A 16,755-nucleotide genomic window follows, 5' to 3' on the forward strand; every position below is an offset into this window, starting at 1 on the left:
GTGTCATCATTTCATCATTTATTTCCTATACTTTAAATATAATGTTTATTTTTCATTGCAACACATGGGTAGTCAGCCCTTTTCACTCATACTTAATCCATACTTCTCTCTTTCTCACAGCTACCTTGGGGGAAATAAGTATTCAACACACCAAAACAAATTTAATTCAACATATTTCCATTGCAGCTATTCAGAGACATTGGTATTAACTCAATAAAACTACACAGCTAAAGAAATTATAACATTTCAATCCATAAAAAAAGCTATGTGCAATAACGTGGAATAACACAGGAAAAAAGTATTGAACACAGTAAGAAAAAGCACTGAACCAGCTTATGCCACTAATGAGTTCTTGTACCTGTGCTAACTAGAATCAGCTGGGTTAGTGCATGTTGGTGCGTAAGTTTCCACTCTTTGAAAAAGGGTTTCCCACCTCTGAATGCAAGTAAACAAATCATTTGTCATCACGCTTTCCTGCAAACATATCATGATGGGTAGAGGCAAAGAGCTCTCCCAAGACCTTCGCAACAACATTGTTCAGCAGCATAGTGATGGCACTGGTTAACGACGGATTCCTCAACTCCTAAATGTTCCTATCAGCACCATTGGGGCCATTATCAAGTGGAAGGAACATCACTCGACCTTCAACCGGCCACGCACAGGAGCTCCTCGCAAGTTTTCTGACTGGGCAGTCAAAAAGTTAGTCAGAAGAGTAGCAGTAGCTGGAAGCAGCGGGTACAGTTGTCACAAAGAAAACAATAGGCAATGCACTCCACCGCCTGAAGAATGTTGAAGCTTGTTTGAAGTTTGCTACAGAACATTTGGAGAAACCTGTAGATTACTGGGAGAATGTAGTCTGGTCAGACAACACAAAAATGGAACTTTTCGGCAACAATACGATGCACCATGTTTGGAGGAGAATGGCTCTGCATATGATCCTAAAAATACCATACCTACAGTGAAGTTCAGAGGTGGAAGCTGAAGTTCATGGTATGGGGCTGTTTCATTTCACATGGTACTGGTGGAATCAAAATTATCGAAAGGAAGATGAATGGAGCCAAATTCTTGAAAAGAATCTGTTGCCACCCACCAGGATGATGAGGATGAGATGCGGGTGGATCTTCCAGCAGGACAATGATCCAAAACATACTGCAAAGGAGACTCAATTGGTTCAAGAGGAAGAAAATAAAGGTGTTGGACTGGCCTAGTCAATCGCCAGACTTAAATCCAATAGAAATTTGTGGAAGGAACTGAAGATCAAGATTCACCAGCAGACGCCCCGGAATCTTCAAGATTTAAAAACTGTCTGTTGAAGAATAGGCCAAAATCCCACCTGATCACTGTGAGAGATTAGTTTTTTCATACAGGAAGCGTCTTGAAGCTGTCATTGGAAACAAAGGCTTCTCCACAGAGTATTAAATACATTTCAGTTAGCGTGTTGAATACTTCTTTCCTGTGTCATTCCCCTTTATTGCACATCACTTTTTTTTATGAATTGGAGTGTTACAATTTCTTTAGCTGTGTAGTTTTATTGAGTTAATACCAATGGCTGGTCTAAATTTCATGTGAATAGCTGCAATGGAAATATGTTGACTTTGTTGAAAATTGTTGATTGTTGAATACTTATTTCCTCCACTGAATGTACTGTAACATCATTCATTTGGACATGTCTTCACAGCTTAAAAACAGAAGGTACATTAATGTATCTGAAGTTACGTTCTAGGAAATTAGGATAAAGTGAATTTGCATGTATAGAGAGAATAGGGAAATTGACACTCAATTATCGCTATATTTTAGAGGCCTTATTTTCGGCTTAAACTAGTTGATTTACAGTTAAAATGATTTATTCTTTTACAGGCAGTATAAAACTAAGCTCTCGGGCATGTATTCCATTATGCCTACATGTCTACAGTACTTTTTGGATATTTGATATGATAATATAAAATAGGAATGCCTTTTTTAGTTTTTCAGAGCACAGCCGTTTGTTCATTCGTCCTTCTTCAGAGAGCTGTAATACTCTGTGAGCACCTTCCATGCCTTCAAGGCCATGAAACCATCCGGAGGGTTCTCTCCACTGCGAGCCATCTTCCTCATCTTGGTTCCAGAGATGAACTCAAACTCCTGGTGTCTGAAAAAAGATAACAAAACGTTAGCAGCCAGATTAAGAAGATTGTTCCCTATGATTTTCTGACACCGTTGGATGAGAAATGAGCTACAGACCTAAATTGACTTGCCAGCCTTCGAAACTATTTTTGTCATATGGCGGTTGAAAAAGACCACAGACCAACCTGTCTTTATCATAGAAGTCCATAGCGCTTTTGGTCTTGTTGTAGGCAGCCACTCTGAAGGGGATGATCTCTACGGAGGTGAGGCCTGGTGCCATGGTTAGGACCTTGCCCCCGTGGGTGGCCTCATAAAGGTCCTGCTTGGTCTCTGGGTGGGGCATGCCCGCAGGGTCCCGCCCCACGATGTAGAAATTGGCACCGGCAATCATCCGTGCACGGCAGTGCCACTGTACCTGAGGGGTGAAAACACAAACAAACACCTCATTACTGTGAGGTTGATTCCACCGAATACAACAGATGCTCTGGAGATATAGACAGTCTTTACTGCTGAGACAGTCATTAGCGCTTTGAAGGTAATGCATGAAGACTGCTTCACCTTCACAATGAAGTCATTATTAATACAATGAAGTTATTATTAATACTGTACCTCAGTGGGCCCTGCGTACATCATAGGCGAAGGGAAGATGGCCACGATAGTGCTGGCTGGGTCCAGGACCCCCTCCTCCAATACGGCGGCATGCTGCTTCATGCGCCAGTCCAGGGGGACGTCATCGTCCTTAGTCCAGCCCCCCAGAGGGTGGAGCAGCAGAACGGGGTTCCTGTAGCCTCGCTCCAACAGACGCCGCTTTGTGTCCTGCATCAGGAGGGCGTGGCCGTTGTGGACCGGGTTACGCAGCTGGAAGGCAAAGATGGCATCTGGGGAACGCAAAAGAGAGGAGGTCCCTCTTAGTGATGGCTGAATGACTGAATGTTCTTGTCAATCATGTTTTTCAAAATGTGTTGTACATTCATATACACATGATCCGCTTTAGACTATTCTAAACTGGGAAAGTGTACGGGGAATACCAATGGGCGAAACAATGTGATGGGCATGACACATTACTCTTAAAATACAATACAGGATACGGCAGGTGAGAAGAAAACAAGCATTAATATCCACCTGCTTTCATGTCCTTGAACTTCTGCTTCAGTTCTTTTGGAGAGAGACGGTATTGATCCAGACCATCATTCCATTTGATTCGTTCTAGCACCTCTAAATCTCCACCAGCTAGCCAATCGCCACTCTCCATAACCATCTGTGGAACATTTTTTTAAAACAAACAAATGAAATCACCAGTGTTTTATACAGGTACTAGATCTTATTATTACAAATAAAAATGGAAAACACACAAACAAACGTGGTTTTCATTGGTCAATCAAACCTTGATGTAAGGATGCTGAGGACACGTGGTCCCCCACTGTCTGGCACAACGCTCCTCCTTCCGGTGCTCATAAAACTCTGGGTTGCGGAGAATGGCCACTCTGCGACCTTTGAACTCCAGTGCAAATGCAGCACAGCCGTCCAGCTTCTCTTTGTCGTCTTTGGACACAGGCAGGACTATCGGCACGGAGAGGTTGATGGTCATACCTGTTAATCACACATAATTCTGTGTCAATCAAAGAACGCCAATAAAGTGACGCATCGTTCTGTCTCCATCAGGGAATGCCTAGTCGAGGTACTGTTAAATACATTGTCAATACACCAGAGGAGAAAAGGTGGTTACATTAGGACAATCCATTCAATGGACAGGAGATGTGTTAATTCAATTACACTAGTCAAAGGTGTTGACAGAGATCCAGAGAACATACCATCCAGCAGGGTGTCGAAGTGAAGCACCTGCAGAAGCTCCCTCTCTCTCATGAAGCCTTTGAGGGGGCTGGCCCAGCCCTCAGCCAGGACCTGCACCCACTGGAGATCCAGCTGCACCGCAGGAACAAACAATCATGGGTCACACTGGGGGATTTCAACTACAATATCAAAGGTCAAGTTAATGGGACAAGACTGTGTTAGTCCAGCGAGCTAAAGACTAGACTTCAGCTTGGGGAACCAAAGCGAATCTTCAAGGTGCATTATGTGACCCTTTTGTTACCTTGGTGATGCTGACAGTGGGCAGTGTCTTGGCGTCGCTCAGTGCCAGGTCCAGCTTGTTTTCTGACACAAAGAGCTCAGTCACTTCCTCGGTCACGCCAGTGGGCACGATGCTCTGCGAACAAAGAGGTCAATTTAATGTAGAGTTGTGTTTGTGTTAATTTCTTGCCTAGAACTTGTTTATAAATGTTCTGCCATGTGTGTGCCATGCCATGTGTGTTTATGTTATGTATGTTATGTGTGGACCCCAGAAATAGTAGCTGCTGCATGAGCAACAGCTAATTGGGATCCTGTTAAACTAAACTAAATATGTACCTAGTTCACACACAGCCCTAAGGAGTCTAAAAATACCCCTTTCAGTAATTTAGTCCACTGAGAGAGAAACAAAGACAAGGGGATAGGAAGGACACTTTTAATTTTGACGTTACAAGTCCTATTTCTACTCTTTTTTATAGTCTTTTGGAGTGATATGGCAGTAATGGATGACTATTGATATGCTACAACATAGCAGTGACTACAGGGATCTCAGACTCACCTGCTCCTTCAGCAGGTCCACCACCTGTTGAATGCACTCGTTCGCTGAGATCTCTCCCGTCTTCAGCACCAGCTCAGGGGCCTCCGGCTTCTCATAGTCTGAGTCAATCCCTGTAAAGCCTGAAACAAGAGGGAGCAACACCTTCTTAGGATCTGATCAATCATTTATGACCAAGCTAATATTGTCATTCAAAATGGTGTATTAATCATTCTCTGACTCACTCTCTCTTTGTGTTATGACACAGGGCATTTGCAGCCATATGATCTTTATATAGGCCTACTATAGAATTGAGACAGGATCTGAGAGTAATGTTATAGTGCACGAGAACAGTAGAGGGTAGAGTCAGATAAGTAAAATACCTTTAATCTCTCCGGCGCGGGCCTTCTTGTAGAGCCCTTTGACGTCCCGGCTCTCACACACTTCCAGGGGAGCATCCACAAACACCTCGAAGAACGGCAGCCCCGACGCCTCATGGATCTTCCTGGCATTGTTACGGTCCTACACGGCCCAGGTCACAGCCCAGTCACAAAGCATGACCCAGACTGTCTCCTGGGATGCATTCCTATCCAATTCTCCCATGTCAAGACAAATACTCAAGGAGTATTGTTTTTCTCATGGAGTGATATGGCAGTAATTGACTCCAGACTCACCTGCTCTTTTAGCAGCCTTTGTCAAGACATGTACAATATTCAGGGGGGAAAGCTTCTTGGCACTTAAACTATGGACAAAAGATGATCTTAGATGATCTGAAAAGATGAACAAGCTGTAAGGGGCAATCTGGGATTCAAACAACAACAAAGCAGTCACCCTGACAATTATTTTGGTAAACAGCTGAGGGACGGGGCTAGAGAAATGTTGCCATTCTCAAATTCATAGACGGAGATATGGATGCAAGGACTGACCATCCATGAGATTAAAATGTGAGTTTTAACCACATTATATAGTGTTTGTTTACAATAAGAAGCTTATATTTTGGGTTATAATGGGGCATGGCAGTTGAACTAAGCTCATGAGGCAAGTTATATTCTTCAATAATCAATGGCCATATATAATTTATATTATATATTAGTAAAACAAAATGGATATACCAATCCCAGATTGCCCCTTTAAAGGAAACTCACCCCACCCCTAGTATCCGCTAACTGTGTGCCTACTCACCTTAGTGAATGGGGATATGAAGCTGGTGATGCAGACCAATCCTGCGTCTGCAAATAGCTTGGCCACCTCAGCGATACGGCGGATGTTCTCCTCCCTGTCCACGGAGGTGAAGCCCAGGTTCCTGTTCAGTCCTTGACGAATGTTATCACCATCCAGGGAGTAACAAGGAATTCCATGGGACACCAAGTACTCTTCCAAGGTAAAACCGACAGTTGTCTTTCCAGCACCTGACAAACCTACACAGTGACATAACATTCCTGGGTCATTCCATGTTAAATCAACAAGCCATGACACCAACCATCTCAGATTGTTTTGAAATGGTTTATGTAGTTATAAACAGATAAGATAAGTGCTCCTGCATCATGATTTTGGAGAAAATAGTTTCATCCCTGAGAAATAAACTAATTGATTGTAGCCAAATTGGCCATTTTCATTTTTGAGGGATTCATATAATATTCAATAGAATTCAAACACCAAATCCGATTTGGACCAAAGTCATACCTGATAATGGTTAAGACATGAGCAATCCAAAACAATGGTTAAAAGTCACCCATAAACCCCCCAAATCCCTCCTTTAGAAGATTGTATCGGCCACTATATTCTCTATGTCTGACAAGTAATATGAAGTTTTGTTTTTCTTCATACTGTGTAATGTATGTCTGGTGAATCTGGTGACTGGGATGTTGCCTACCATATTCTGTTCACTAGATTGTGCTGTCCCTTCTATTAGGTGAATAAATGTTTGTTTGTTTATTGTTCTCAGTGTTAATTCACAACTTTACCTTCAAACTCGAAAAATAAGTTCCAGACGAAACTTTGTGGGTTTTCAAAGTCTTATTTTGGTAGTGGAAAAGGTTTAAAGATGTTTAAATAGATATATTTGCTGGGTAGTGGATAAAGTTAGAGATGGTTTGGTTGGTTGGTGGGTTGGATGGATAGAATGTTAGATAGATTGATAGATAAATAGGATGAGCAAGGGGTACTTCAGTGGAGTGGGAGGTAGAGAGTTGGTTGGTTGAGTGTTCGAGAGTGGTATAAGCAAGCCCACTAATAAGTATGAGAAATAACAATAGTTGGACTTGCTGAAGCAAGCCCACTAATAATAATAATAATAATAATAATAATAATAAGAAGAAGAAGTATGAGCAATAACAATGTTTAGACATGCTGAAGCAAGCCCACTAATAAGTATAATTAAGTATATAAGTAAGCATAATTACAGTATAATGATTTATACATTATAGTGAAGAGTTAAAGTGAGAACAGTTTATTTATGTCACTCTTCAATACAATTGTTTTGGATTTCAATGTCTTAGTCATTACCAGGTAAAATATTCGATCCAAATCGGATTTGGGGTTTGAATTCTATTGAATAATATATGAATCCTACGAAATGAAAATAGCCAATTCGGGAACAATTCGCTTATTTCTGAGAAACTAAATAAAGAATTATATTTCTACAAAAGAACGTTGCAGGAATATGTATCATATCTGTTTCGAACTACAGAAACAATTTAAAAACAATCTGAGATGGTGGGTGTCGAAATTCTCTTTTGTCAGTTTATTTGACACGTAATGACCCTCCTTTCATACGTGCATCAACCATTTGATTTGATTGAGACTCAGTGGTCCTCTATTGGAGAGAGCCATAGAAATAGAGTTTATAGAACAGACAAAGCCACTCTGACCCATAGAATTGGATTCCATTCTGGTTTTCTATTCTCTGCTCACCTGTCAGCCAGACAGTGCAGCCTCGGAAGCCTCCTGTGGTGCCCACAACCTGGCCTCGTTTGCTCCTGCTCACATGGTGAGCCTGGTAGACCACATTGGTTGCCCTCTGAAGACCCTGAAACCACAGGAGACCGTACAATGACAAACATGTAGACTTTGCAATCACAGTAAAAGGGAGAGAAGTTGCTGCGTTGCCACGTTCATTTCCCCACACTGAGTCAGTTAAGAATTGCTCACCAGTTGATATGCCTCAGCACACTGTGATCGTTTTAATGAGTTTCTAAGTAATGTGCTTGAATACCAGGCAAAACAAAGTCCATCAGGGTTGCCAAGTCTGCGATTTTCACGGCAAATTGGGCTACTTTGAAAACAAGGTTGCGGGTGAAAATGTATCGGTGGCGGGTGGCGGGGTGCGGGTTTTTGGGCTACTACTAATTTGCACCGCGGCCGCCAGGGCATTTCTCTTTTTCACTGTGACCTGCTGCTGCTGACTATGAAGCAGTCTGTTGCTGAGTGAGTGGAGCCGGAGTCGGAGCTAGATCCGGAGCCAGACCCGGAGCCAGAACCGGAGTCAGAACCGATGTGTGTTGGTAGAGAGTGCGCTGGAAGCTCACAAGTAACGTGAGAACAACGAACTAACAGCACTACCTACAAACGTCTCCCTCACGATCGACTCCTTCGTTCTATCCTGACCGCCACCAGTCCCTGAATTCTTTTTAATGAACTAAAAAAAAAAGCATAAGGTTTTGATGACATGATGCTAGGCATAAAGTGGTGGTGAAAAATGTGGTCAGTGGCAAGCCATGTGATCCCTGAAATAGGCTTAGGTGAAATGAGCTGAAGGGTATGTTGAGACTAGTGAGACTAGCTCGTCCCACAGTTGCCTGCACGAACACACCCAGGCTGGATTCCGAACCATGTCAAAGGATCACAACGTACTGATCAAGCAGTCTTCTTAACCATTACCCTAACCTAGAGGTTGGTTGAGTGAGAGCGGCACTACTTCACTGTCTCAGGTCGGCGACGTCACTTGGGATTGGACCATTACTAGAATTACCGGTACTAAAAAAACCGGTATACCTTCTCTCCAAAATACCCCAGTATACGGTAACACCTTTTAGCAGACTTTCAACACGACTCGAACTTGTAGCAAATGTACGGCAAGTAGTTTCTCTTTTTCTCTCTCTCTCTCGCCGTCATTACATACCAAACAATCTGATTTATGCCCTCAGATAAGAGTGTTTGATCATGCCTTGTGATACTTGTGTGCAAGTTTCATTTGGACGATGTTTATTAAACAAACGTTGGTGGGTATAATAATTGCAAAGTACAGGCGGAGACGGTATTGAGAAAAATAAACCGGTATAAGCTTAAATGTTCACCCGGTAATACCTTATATTAACCCTACTGCGCGATGCTGATTAACCTAATTCCTTTGCAATGTGAATATGATGTTAATAATGCCATTTACCTCCTCTCAGATCTGCTCAATAGGATGGATCAGGTTAAAAGTAAACCAACAGACACACTACTGACAATAGAAACACCAAGAGACAATAGTGAAAACAATCCGGGCAGGTTATGGATACTAGGAGGTGGATAAACACGATCCGGGATATAACAAGTTGTCCTAACAGCCAGTGAGCTGTGAGTTCCATGACTCCATCCAGCCTAGCCCTTCCCTGTGGTTCCCCAGACTGTGCAGTCAAGCCAGGTTGGGGTTGGGGTTGGTGGGGGCTCCAGAGGGACAGGGAAAACAAACAGGCCTATTCATCCAGTCCAACAGTGTAGCAATCAGGCAGGCCACTGCTGGCTGGAGCCCCTCACAGGGCTGTGCCTCTCCCTGGGCTGCTCAGAGCCACGTGATATCTGAGCTTCATTCATTTGGACCAGACTCAGTGAGTGACATAGGTAACACAGCGTCTCACTGTTACCGTTCAACCTAACTCGTCAATGAGCCCTTGTTGGGGAAAGAGATGGTTTTCATATTAGAACTGATCCAGCAGGGTTCTACGTGGCTGAGCAATTGGGAAAGCTACAAGATAGTCCACAATCCATGATCTGAACTAGGTGTGCATGTACTGTATATTTCTGGAAAGTTCAATATAATTGTTGTAATAAAGGACCTAATTTAAATCCATAACATAGCTGTCATAATAACAACACATAACTATTTGAAATAAAGTTAAATCAATTAGAATATAACAAATTGAACTAGATAAATACAATAGAAACATCTGTAGATTTTGTAGATATCTTATTCACCAATATACTTATTCACCAAGATACATTAGTGAAGTATGACACGTCTGTGTGCTGTGTGAACAACCAGTTCTGGAGGAAAAGAGAGAAGCAGTCATGGTGCGTTCGGCAGCTGTAGGAATACTGAGATACTAGTTCCCGAGTGGGAAATAACCACTAAAACGACACTCCAAGTCGGGAGTTCTAAGTGGGGAAACTCGGACCAGTACGATGATACCCGAGTTTACGAGTTGTGACGAATACACTGTACCCTTTCACCTTCTTGTCAGAAAACAGACGCTGATTTCTACAGTAAATGGTACAAATGTCAACAGTATTCATATTTCTATACAATTTCATCATATTTAAATTATTAGGAATCACACGTGTATGGAATATGTATGTTTGTGGTTTGTTGACGTTCATTATCAATTGCAAACGAAATCTCAGTGTTTGAACAGTTGTTCCCAGTTCGAAAGCACTTGAATGCGTTCCTGTTCTAACTTCACCCACTGGGAGCTACGAGTTCCAGAGAACCAAACGAACATACCATCAGTCCCCACAAGAAGTGAAAGGTGTTACTTGGGAGTTTGGCAGGAAAAAAATCACTTCCCAAAACGCAGGTGAAAACCTTTCCAACAAAGCAGTAAAGTGGATCGTGTTATTGATCTGTCTAATTTAACTTTTTCCACTCCTCACAGAACATGACATTATTAAAATAGCGTATCAGTCGACATTGCCTGCCGGCGACCCGCTTGAATGGACAGCGATAGTACTGCCGGATAGTTTTTTTTCAGTCAACTTCAAACGACCATGAAATGCTGCCAAAACATGAATCCAATCAAAAGTAGATCTCTGAAGTTCCAACTATTACATACCGTTCTTTGCTTCTTAATCTCAGACATCGCCGTCCCTTCCGAAACTTTTTTCCCCCAATCCTTTTATCCTTATGACAACCTATGTAATCGCCTCCTGTAAAAATGTGTTCAGTGATTTGTATGTAATAAATCCGATGGGATATGTACAACGAAGACTAGGTCAAGACACGTAGCATATCCCAGACCCTGCCTTTTTCGTCCCTCCTACTTTTTCCCCAATCAAGGAATCTACACAGTTTCGAATGCCTACACAGCAAACGTCACGCCACGACATTTTTCTGGGTTGAGCCTTGAATCATTGCAAAACGTTGAAATCTGAGAAGAATCAGCTGAGCCAATGTGCATGAATAATCTTTTACAAATGACAAATGTTAACTATTTGCCACAGAACAATTGAGTCATTCTATGTCTCATCAAATGCAGCATACTGATGGTTTCTGTTTTAGCAGAATTGCAGGATCTAGTGGAAAACAGGCTGAGAGGAATGAATGAAAGCAGCAGAAATCAAATTGTGCAAAAAAAGTTGCATAAACTAAAGCTTATAAGGATTCATCAAACTACGAAACTCAGAAGGCATTTATTTTATCTTACTTAAATAATTCCACAAAAACAAAAAAATAAAATCATATATGAAAATATAGAATAAAATCTAATGGACCATAAGGTAAACCCAAACTTAAAACGTTTTCTTGTTCAAAGTGATTTTTTTCACTTTGAAGTAGTAAAGCATACGTCCACTGTTTGATCACACCTCTAAAAAGATATCTAAACTAATTATGGATGAAATAATTTCAGAAAATTGTGCAAAGAAAATCTGACCCTAAAAATCACCCAAACAAAGAAAACATTGCAACGGGTCCCTTTACCAGACATGAGGTCTTTGATCAAGTAAAGCTAACCACAGCATATAACAGTCATATATCAATCAATATAAAATTGTGAAAAAACACTATAAATATAAAGGTCACCCTCCTAAGGAAGTAGTTGGTTCAACAAAGACCCTGAATTTTCATTAGTGACCCAAGAAAGGAAAAGAAAGCAAACGTCAAATAATAACACTTGTGTGACACCTGAAAAAAGTGAGAGGATATACTGGTAAAACCTGTTATACCGGATATACTGCCTTGAACCATTTCAAAGATACTACACTACACCATCAAAGAAACTTTATCATATCGCTTGTTTGGTAAAAACTATTAGACCCCTCTCTTGTATGAGATACTCCTCTTCTAACTCACAGCTCAGAGTTGTGGTTGGGCCTGGGCATCTCGCATTCCTTATCAAAATTGCAGCCATGCAGCAGGTCTTTGTAAGTCTCTTTGACTGTATCATACAGTGGGGCCAAGTGGTTGATGTCTGGGAAGTTCATAGGCGTCTCGTTGAGGAGGAACTGCAGCCTGAGCCCTTCGCTGCAGTCGTACAGGACAAAGACCATGTTGGCGGCATAAGGCACGATCCGGCTGGTGCGGAAGGTTCGATCGTGTTGGGCGGCAAAGTTGTCAGCGGTCAGGGGCATCTCGTCCCGGAAGAAGCCCATGAGGGACAACAGGGGGAGGAGGGTCTCTGCATGGCCCACCTGAATAGTCACAGGCTCGGATACATGACCAAACCTGAATGCCACAAAAAGGGGACAATATTGCACAAAATATTAGAAGTCATTAAAACAACCAGTGTCACTTATTACTACACTGCCACCGTGATTAAAATGTATTTCTATTTAATTACTCCCAAGACATGTGCTGTGAAATACATGAGGGGAAACAAGGGATAAACTATGTCCCCCATTGCCATGTAGTAGGTTGTCTCAATAACCATGACCATTGTAGTGAGCGCTTTGGAAATAGCTTTTAACATAATACATGGGAGGGGAAGGGGCTTATATAATATACTAGAACCTCAGGCACCCCTTGAGTTGCAAGTCTGCATTTTAGAGATTTTGGACAGTGAAGCATTTTTCTTTTGGCTCTTTACTCCAAAGTTTGGATTTGAAATAAATAAATAAAAATACAAATAAAAAAAGGTGCAATATGTAACTTTTTTTCCCTTGAAAATGTCAATAAATAACCATGTGAAATCATTACTTCTGATGCAGTTTGTGACAGTGGGTGCACTTGCCAGATAAAATATGATATGCATAAAATATGATGCTTCATTTTGTAGCCAATCAATCAAAGTATTGTTGCTCGGTAAATACCACATAAAACACTTGGCACTCTAGGTGGTAAGTGTTCCGGAATTCTTTGGCAGTTAGTGAGTTAAAGTACAGATTGTGGGCTTTTTTTATTGTTTCACCAGAAACAACAACACTTTTTATACAAACTCTGGAGTTGCTATCGCAGTATATTTGGGGTCATTGTCTTGCTGTATGATGAAGCACTGTCCAATGAGTTTGGAGGCATTTGCTTGTTATTGTAAGGCAAGATGTTTCAGTACACTTTAGAATACATTCTGCTGCCGTCAGCAGTTACATCATCAATGAAGACAAGTTAGCCAGCTCTAGTGGCAGCTATACATGCCCAAACCATAACACCCCCTCCACCATATTTCACAGATGAGGTGGTATGCTGTGGACCTTGGGTAGTTGCGTTCTTTTCTCCACACTTTCCTCTTGCCATCACTCTGGTACATGTTAATCTTCATCTCATCTGTCCACAATACCTTTTTCCAGAACTTTGCAGACTTTTTTTAGGTACTTTTTAGCAAACTATAACCTGGCCATTCTCTTTTTGAGGCCAACTAGTTTGCATCTGTAGTTCTGCTGGTGAAATCTTCTGCAGATGGTAGTCTCTGACACACTCACGCCTACCTCCTGGAGAGTGGTCCTGATCTGTCGTACTGTTTTTGTTTCTTAATTATGGTGAGCATTTCGGTCATCCACTGTAGAGTTCTTCCTTGGCTTACCAGGCTTTTATGCGATTTAATGATGTTCCAAACTGATGATTTTGGTAGGCCTAAGGTTTGGCTATGTCTCTGATTGCTTTTTTTCAGACTGTTCAGCCTCATATAGGCTTCCTTGACTTTCATTGCCACCTTTTTGGTCCTCATGTGGACAGACACCAATGAGCAGACTCCAAAGGCAAATGCAAAGCACTGAATCAAGACTAGACATTGACAGCTGATGCCTGTACAAATTATGCGACAGAACACACCTGACTAATCAGAACCCGTCAAGCCAATTGTCCAAATACTTTTGGTGCCCTGAAATAGGGGGTATATAAAATGTAGAAAAAGTGCTGTTGTTTCTAAATGGTGAAACCAATATTTATACAAATACCCTCAAATAAAACCAGACAACCTGAACTTTAAACTCATAAATTGTTTGATTTCAAATCCAAACTTTTCAAGTATAGAGCCAAAAGAAGGAAAAATGCTTCACTGTCCAAATACTTATTCAGGGCACTGTATGTCATCTAAATGGTAATTCAATGTAATCTGTTAAGTATAGACAATAAAAATGTCAGAACCGTTAACTGACTGACTTGCCTGATCTCATGGGCGACCTGGTCCAGGCGATTGAACAGGTCATGGAAGAGCGTGCAACTGGATTTGCGGTTAATGTCGTGGCCATAGCCCCTCTTCCAATACTGTTTCAGGTCATTTTTGTACTCCAAAACCTGAAAAGGCCATACATAAAGTGAGTATCAATAACGTCAACGTGAAATATTCTAATTATATTGGAAAAAGCCTCACATAACCTTTTACAACATTCTATACATACCTGAGCGTCAGTCTCATCAAAGAGATTACACCAGGGGGAGTTGACAGATTTTATCGCAAACTCGTATGAGCAAAGGAAGAACGCAGCCTCCACCAGATCTGATGAGAAAAAGAAAGAGTGAATTAGTTGATGATTCGCTTAGCACAAGCTGAGCCAGCGTCTGAAGTGTAACATCCAAATTCAAAACACATGCAACTGTGTTAATCAAAGTAGCAAAGATTAAGATGAACCTGGAGTGATACGACTGTATGGTACATGTAGATGATCAGCCATCTTCATCTGCACTCTTTTCATCTCTGGACTTGTCGTCTTGAAGAGGTCCACCTCCTTGAGGGCTGTCTTGTTGTTCTCCACATCCTCAACAAACCTTCGGCACTGATCAAAGAATCTCATCAACTCATCATTGATGTCGTGCACATGCCAAGCTTCTGAAATGTGAATAGGAGACAAAGATTTGGACTTGGTGGATGATCACCAGCATGCTGTGATGAAATTAAATTGCCTTAATTGCTTTTACATGTGAACTTACAACATTATCAGCTGTTCCTGGCCCGTTTTAGCCACAAGTGAAATTCTCCCATAGCGCAATATCTCCAAGTTCAGACTCACCTTTGACATTCCAGAGGTTAAAGAGGCCCTCTTGAAAAGCTTCAATGCTGTCCACACATCTGTGTTTGGAACTAGTGATGAACCTCATGCCGTGGCCTCGTAGGTTATGCTCCGATATCAAAGACGGAAACAATGTCGCCAGTCTGACAGCCAGGTGCTTGTGATCATCTCGCCCTTTCGCAACGAGCTTGCCGTCCATGTCGTCCGTGTACCACATCTTCCAGTTGCTTTTAATGTCCTCCAGCCATTTCTCAGTGTTGTGTGCTTCGTTTACAACAAGGTCGTAGAGCCGTTGCATCCTTCTGATATTTTTGGTCGTTGGATATCGTGTGCCGTGCCGAATGATCGCGGTGAGATGGACTGCGGTGCAATCGGAGCATGGTGGTTTTAAAAGGGATTTATTTACTGACAGAATGTCGTCTAAAAGATACGGGTTCACTTCCTCATATCTGCCTTTGGTTCCGAAATAATTGGCAATAGCCGGTATGTTTGAATGAACGGAAGCAACCGAGCAGTACGAATAACGAGTCAAGGCTAGGCTAAATGCCGTGAAGATCAAACTGTGTTTAGATAAAGCAGGTGTCATGTTAGTGGAGGTAGTTGATACTTACAAAAGAAAAGCGCTAACTAAATGGTTGTCATGTCTGTTGATGTTGGGAAGCTCTGCTGCTTTGTTGTTGTTTCATGGCATGTCAACTTTGAACTTTGAGCTTTTTTTTCAGCTGCCCAACTGCAGTGTATCCATGCGTTAATGAACCACGGATGAATCTGCGGTAGAACCTCGGATCCAGTGGGATGACACTGGGATGATTCAACAAATGATTCAGTGCTGATTACCTATACATGTTCCTTCTATCTACTCTATACCTATTCATGTTTCCTTCTATCTAGTACGAGTTTCTACATCTGTGTTTTCTGAGCTCCACTAGTGGAACCCCGCCCACCTACTTCAAAATAAAAGCGCCCATGTTAAAGTTGTTTAAGAGTTTAGAAATACTAAATATGGATAAAGGAACCACAAATGATATGTAACTATCCCTGGGAATAAACATGTAATCCTCTTACTGTATTATTTGTGTTTTTAAGGCTTTGTAATTATTTTAATATCCAAATTACTGTATAGCGGACACATAATGGACTGTACACAAAATATTTTCCAAGGCTAAACAGGATTTTTACTACCACTGTACTCGACAACACTCATTCATAATTCATCGTTTATAATTGTTGTTTCATTCAGGCCTAAACTAAAAACAATTTCTCTCCCTGTCTCTCTCTCTCGCTCTCTCTCACTCTCTCTCTCTCTCTCACAGACAAGCCCATTAATAACTAGACAAATAAGGGTTTGCAGAGTCTTATTTTGGTAGTCAAAGGTTTAAAGATGTTTCGATAGATAGATTTGCTGGGTAGTTGAAAGAAAGTGAGAGCCTTATTATGGTAGCAGATAAAGTTAGAGATGGTTTGGTTGGATGGATGGATGGATGGATGGATAGAATGTTAAATAAATAGATAGATAGATTGGATGAACCTGTGGTACTTCAGTGGAGAGGGTATAGAGTTGGTTGATTGAGTGGTAGAGTTGGTTGGTTAACTGGATGAGTGTTTTTGCACCATGTAATTGCAGTTGTAAAGATCAAAATAACCTTTTCGAAATGGTATATACTTTCTGTTCGGTAACTTGTCCTTATTTC

The 16,755-nt window shown here is 41.5% G+C and overlaps 2 protein-coding genes across 2 annotated transcripts; both read right to left on the reverse strand.

Annotated features, from left to right (window-relative positions):
• Window position 1: 1 nt before the first annotated feature.
• On the reverse strand, window positions 2-10,897 carry papss2b (3'-phosphoadenosine 5'-phosphosulfate synthase 2b). The gene is made up of 12 exons (XM_083687356.1): window positions 10,738-10,897; window positions 7,619-7,733; window positions 5,888-6,123; window positions 5,089-5,227; window positions 4,730-4,848; window positions 4,196-4,309; window positions 3,915-4,026; window positions 3,488-3,693; window positions 3,226-3,361; window positions 2,713-2,981; window positions 2,289-2,518; window positions 2-2,128 (listed from the first exon to the last, which is right to left on the reverse strand). Exons 1-12 carry the CDS (start codon window positions 10,762-10,764, stop codon window positions 1,987-1,989), a joined length of 1,845 nt encoding a protein of 614 aa, XP_083543482.1. The 5' UTR covers window positions 10,765-10,897; the 3' UTR covers window positions 2-1,986.
• Window positions 10,898-11,298: 401 nt separating this feature from the next.
• Window positions 11,299-16,121, reverse strand: minpp1b (multiple inositol-polyphosphate phosphatase 1b). The gene is made up of 5 exons (XM_083686974.1): window positions 15,065-16,121; window positions 14,686-14,883; window positions 14,456-14,553; window positions 14,221-14,351; window positions 11,299-12,347 (listed from the first exon to the last, which is right to left on the reverse strand). Exons 1-5 carry the CDS (start codon window positions 15,648-15,650, stop codon window positions 11,972-11,974), a joined length of 1,389 nt encoding a protein of 462 aa, XP_083543100.1. The 5' UTR covers window positions 15,651-16,121; the 3' UTR covers window positions 11,299-11,971.
• Between the last annotated feature and the right edge of the window lie 634 nt (window positions 16,122-16,755).

This window comes from Argentina silus (assembly GCF_951799395.1).
Source record: "Argentina silus genome assembly, chromosome: 16".
NCBI classification, from domain to species: Eukaryota; Metazoa; Chordata; class Actinopteri; order Argentiniformes; family Argentinidae; genus Argentina; species Argentina silus.

Coding starts and splice junctions, on each gene's coding strand:
- minpp1b (XM_083686974.1), bottom strand. CDS start 15,650: ATGACACCTGCTTTATCTAAACACAGTTTGATCTTCACGGCATTTAGC. Junction 14,884..15,064: donor TAACCTCTGGAATGTCAAAG/GTGAGTCTGAAC, acceptor TTCACATTTCAG/AAGCTTGGCATGTGCACGAC. Junction 12,348..14,220: donor CAGGTCGCCCATGAGATCAG/GCAAGTCAGTCA, acceptor TGTGGCATTCAG/GTTTGGTCATGTATCCGAGC.
- papss2b (XM_083687356.1), bottom strand. CDS start 10,764: ATGTCTGAGATTAAGAAGCAAAGAACG. Junction 6,124..7,618: donor CTGCACTGTCTGGCTGACAG/GTGAGCAGAGAA, acceptor GTCACTGTGTAG/GTTTGTCAGGTGCTGGAAAG. Junction 3,694..3,914: donor CTTCGACACCCTGCTGGATG/GTATGTTCTCTG, acceptor TGTGATTAACAG/GTATGACCATCAACCTCTCC.